The 4,612-nt window shown below is 42.4% G+C and overlaps 1 protein-coding gene across 1 annotated transcript in view; it reads left to right on the top strand.

Annotated features, from left to right (window-relative positions):
• The first annotated feature begins 330 nt into the window (after window positions 1-330).
• The window catches only part of Utp14a (UTP14A, small subunit processome component), a 24,138-nt gene continuing 19,856 nt past the window's right edge, over window positions 331-4,612 (top strand). Inside the window, exons 1-4 of the mRNA XM_005358403.3 lie at window positions 331-446; window positions 1,617-1,692; window positions 2,782-2,852; window positions 4,018-4,082. Of these exons, the coding sequence (XP_005358460.1) occupies window positions 421-446; window positions 1,617-1,692; window positions 2,782-2,852; window positions 4,018-4,082 (238 nt within the window). The 5' untranslated portion in view covers window positions 331-420. The remainder of the gene's footprint in view (window positions 447-1,616; window positions 1,693-2,781; window positions 2,853-4,017; window positions 4,083-4,612) is intronic.

Here is a 4,612-nt window from a genome sequence, read left to right as displayed (position 1 = left end):
AGAGTCTGAGGCTGGCCAGCGATGAGTTTTGTGAGACACAGTTCAGCTGGGCACGGACCTGGAGGCTTTGGAGTTTTTTTAGCTTTAAGCGGGGCTCAGACACCCTCGACCTCACCTCACTCATCTGGGACAACAAGAAAATCAAGGGTCTGAGAATCGCCACCGCTAATTTGGAGAACTCCGAAAAGAACGGAGACTGCAAAGTCCCGCCCGCCGTCCTTGCTGCCTGCAGCCAGGCAACCGGGCGTTATGCCAGCCAATCCTAAAGAGACTCAAATTCTTCACCAGCCTCTCCCTGGGCGGAAATGACGCGTCTAGTCGTGCCTGATTGGCGGAAGCAATAATTGCTTTGCGGCAGGCTAGTATCTTGCTCTCTTTTTGGCTTCCGCCCTTGTTCCATGTGAGAGACAGGCTACGGCGATGCACGCGACCAAAGCTGCGAAGGGGTAAGAAGTAAAAGGGAGATCCCGGGTCTGAGGGCTGAGTTTCCTGGAGTTAGGGGGAGAAACTCCACCTTCTAACACTCAGTAGTTATCCGTCTCTCAAGATCCTGCCAGTAGTTAATGTATCTGCTATTAGTCCTTTAAAGCCCCTTAATTTAAGTTGATTTTGCGCCTGTTTTTCGGCTCTTTAAGTGCGACGCTGTTAGTCCTAATGGTCGATCAGATCTATCTCTTGACAAAGTTAATATTACTGGTTTCCCTTTATTTGTCACGTGCCCATTTTCTGTCTGTGCCACGCGCGATTTGCACAGGCTGTGCCAAATTGTGTGAGAGTCGTCCACAATATTACCTCTCCTGTGGTATTTCACGTGTTCCCCCTCAGCGTTATAAAATCTAAATGTAGTCAGTCCATTTGGTAATGTTTGCCTAGTAAATACCGAGATACTCTGTTAAGTAATAGTAGACTCTTTCTAAATACCAATCTCCTTAGTTAAACACCCGTACTCGGTTGGTTTCAATTATTCGCCTATCTCCCCAGTTCTGGGTACAAAAGATCAAGATTACATTTTGAATGCATTTATTAAGGCATCGGACTGGTAGAAGATGCATAGAATCGCTAATAGAATCTTTAAAAGGTTAATTAGGAAACTGCCTTTACCTCAAAGACCAGCAGTAGCATCGTCAATCACTAATGAGTTTTGTTCATTCTTTTTCTTGCGAATTTGAATGGTGTCAGTTACTGTTACCTTGGAGGTGTTGCCTTACTTCGGTCTAAATGTAAAGTCTTGACAAATTGCCGAAGGTGCTCTTACTGTTGAGCTTTTGCACCTCTTCTCGGGCTACTCAGAACTGAAAAAAAAACGGAATGAATTGGTTTAGAACAGCGGTTCTCAACCTTCCCAACGCCGCGACTGTTTAATTCAATTCTTCGTGTTGTGCTGACCCCCAACCATAGCATTATTTTCGTTGCTATTTCATAATTCTAACTTTCCCACAGTTATGAATCGTAATTATCTGTATTTTCCGATGGTCTTTAACAACTCCCTTAAAAGGATCCTGCGACAACCTCCGGTGGATCGCGACTCACAGGTTGAGAACCGCCGGTGGAGACGCTGTTTTTAAAAGAAGGGTTATTTCGCGTGCTAATATTTCTATGTTGCCTTTTTAAAACAGCCTTCTGGCTTTGAGCCAGCAGGAAGAACTAGTGGATTTGCCAACCAACTACCCCTTGAGCGCCAGTGAAGATGAGGTGGGTGACCAGCGTTGAACTGATTAAACAACGCATTCCTGGAGCGGAAAGGATTGGAGATATATATATATATGGGGGGGTACCTAGAACTCCAGCATCTGCGGACTGAATTGTACACCTAATTCCTTGACAAAATCCTTAAGTCGTTTCCCCTCCTTCTGTGTAAAACAGTACCGATATTAATGATAAGGAAAGGTCAGGGGTCATGGTAGTCATCCTAGAACTCAGGAGCCTGAGGCAGGAGGATCTGAAATTTGAGACCCGTCTCTGCTGCTAACCGAGAGCTTGTCTTCATTTGTTTGTAAGGGATTCTATGAAGCTCAGTGGCACACACCTTTAACCCAGCAATTGGGAGTCAGAGGCAGTGAATCTATATTATTTCGCAGCCAGCCTGGGGTACATAGTAAGTTCCAATCTGGACAAGGCTACGAAATGAGACCCTGTCTCAGAAGGGGGTGGGGTAGTTTCTCCTGATAAAAAGCCACTTTGAGTACTGTGCTTATGACTTTAACTGTTGGTCGGTGTTTCTGTATGAAAAAAAACCACTTTTATGCAGAAACAGTATTTTAAACTGTTTTCTTTTGGAGGAGGGTTCGAGACAGGGTTTCTCTGCAGACAATAATTAAATTATCAGTAGATTCATTTGCAGTCACTAAGCTGACCAAAAAACACAGGGTGGGGGTGGGGGTAGTCTCCAGACAAGGTTTCTCTGTAACCACCCAGACTGGCCTCAAACTCATATGGATCCACCAGTGCTAGGTTTAAAGGCATGAGTCACCACTGCCTGGTTTAAGATGTTATCTTCAAATCAGTTAGGACATTCCAAGTTACTAAGGATCTACAGTCTTTTTTTTTTTTTTTTTGGGTCAGGGATGGATTGAAGGATCTACATTCCTTATATAGTGTTTGGATTTTGAAACAGTTCCCTAATTCCAAATCCAGCTTGGATTAGAGTGGTCATATAATATCTCATCTGAATCTCCTGTTCTCTGCCGACCAGAACCCAAATTTGCATGTGCACTTATTTCCAAGTTGTCTTTCCCCTCCTCGCGTTGTCCTAATTAATGGCGTTTCCTCCTCTGAGTCTAGGGGGACGGTGATGGAGAAAGAAAACATCAAAAACTTCTGGAAGCGATCGGTTCCCTTAGTGGAAAAAATAGGTAATATCTCTGTCAGTTTGGACAGCTTATAATTATGTCCGTCTGTCTGCCTGTCTTCCATCTTTCCTTCCTTCCTTTGTGTGGGGATATACATATGCCCTTAGCACAAGTGGAGGTCATAGGACAGCTTGTAAAAGTTGGTTCTTCCCTTCCATATGGGGGATTCAGGGATCAAACTCAGTTTGGTTTGGCAGCAATGGCCTTTATCTCTTGAGCCATCTTGCTTGCTCTACTAAGATTTATTGAGTATCTCATTTAATGATCCTAGTGCCTGTGTGTAGCATATAGTAAAAAAATGTATGATTATTAGCTATTTTCTTTATTGCTGTCAATGTATTAGAACTCGTACAGTTTTAGTTAATTCACACCAATAGTCTTTTGAAGCATTGAATACATATTAACCCACATTAAAGTTAAAATTTTAACTCCATGGTGAACCATTTATAAGGGCAGGACCTGGATTCAAATTTATGTGTGCTTAAATCTTTTTCATTGTACTACATTGTTTTTTTTTTTTTGTTTTGTTTTTGTTTTTTTGGTTTTTCGAGACAGGGTTTCTCTGTGGTTTTGGAGCCTGTCCTGGAACTAGCTCTTTTTTTTTTTTAATGATTTATTTAACTTTATTATGTTCATTGGTGTGAAGGTGTCAGATCTGGTGGAACTGCATTTTCAGACAGTTGTGAGCTGCCATGTGGGTGCTGGGAATCGACCCTGGTCCTCTGAAAGAGCAGTCAGTGCTCTTAACCACTGAGCCATCTCTCCAGCCCTGGAACTAGCTCTTGTAGACCAGGCTGGTCTCGAACTCACAGAGATCCACCTGCCTCTGCCTCCCGAGTGCTGGGATTAAAGGCGTGCGCCACCACGGCCTGGGCTACATGTATTTTTTAAGGGCTGGGCTATATAAAGAATATGAGATGCGGATTAGACTAAGTCTAAAATTAGAAACAGTTTGGTTGTACTGACAAAAGTGGACCATGGGGTGTGGACCATAAAACCACAACTGCCTTTGAAGAAAGAAACATTGTGCTTAAAGATGTAACTCAGTGGTAGAGCGGGTATGAAACCCTAGACTTCAGCATCTTAGAAACAAAACAATAAAGGGAAGTGTTTTGCGCTTCCCATGCAAATGTTTCCATTTCTAGTGTGTCTTTTTTCCTAATTTCAGGTGGAAATCGGCTGAGAGATCTGAGGCTAGTCTAAAAGTGTCTGAGTTTAATGTTAGTTCTGAAGGTAAGGGTTTGTTATTTTGTTCATTTTAAAAAGTATTTATGCATGAAATCATAAATATTTACCTGTGAGGATGCATTAAGGGTAGTCAAATAAAGAATGCTGAATATCTCCTATGGACCTCAATAGGATGCTTAATCCACAAAGCGACTTGAGTGATGGTTCCGTGTATCTCTTACTACTTTAGCTGTCGTGTTTGTATAGCTTTTTTATGTATATATTTTTATACATTTTTATTGATGTTTATTAAGCTCTACATTTTTCTCTGCTCCCCTCCCTGCCTCTCCCCTCCCCCATCAATCCTCCCCCAAGGTCCCCATTCTCCCAATTTACTCAGGAGGTCTTATCTTTTTCTACTTTCTACATTCCATGTAGGTTAGATCTATGTAAGTCTCTCTTAGGCTCCACATTGTTGTCTAAATTCTCTGGGATTATGGTTTGTAGGCTGGCTTTCTTTGCTTTATGTTTAAAAACCACCTATGAGTGAGTACATGTGATGACTGTCTTTCTGGGTCTGGGTTACCTCACTCAAA

Source organism: Microtus ochrogaster, chromosome X (assembly GCF_000317375.1).
Source record: "Microtus ochrogaster isolate Prairie Vole_2 chromosome X, MicOch1.0, whole genome shotgun sequence".
NCBI lineage: Eukaryota > Metazoa > Chordata > Mammalia > Rodentia > Cricetidae > Microtus > Microtus ochrogaster.
This window is presented reverse-complemented; position numbering and strand designations above follow the sequence as displayed.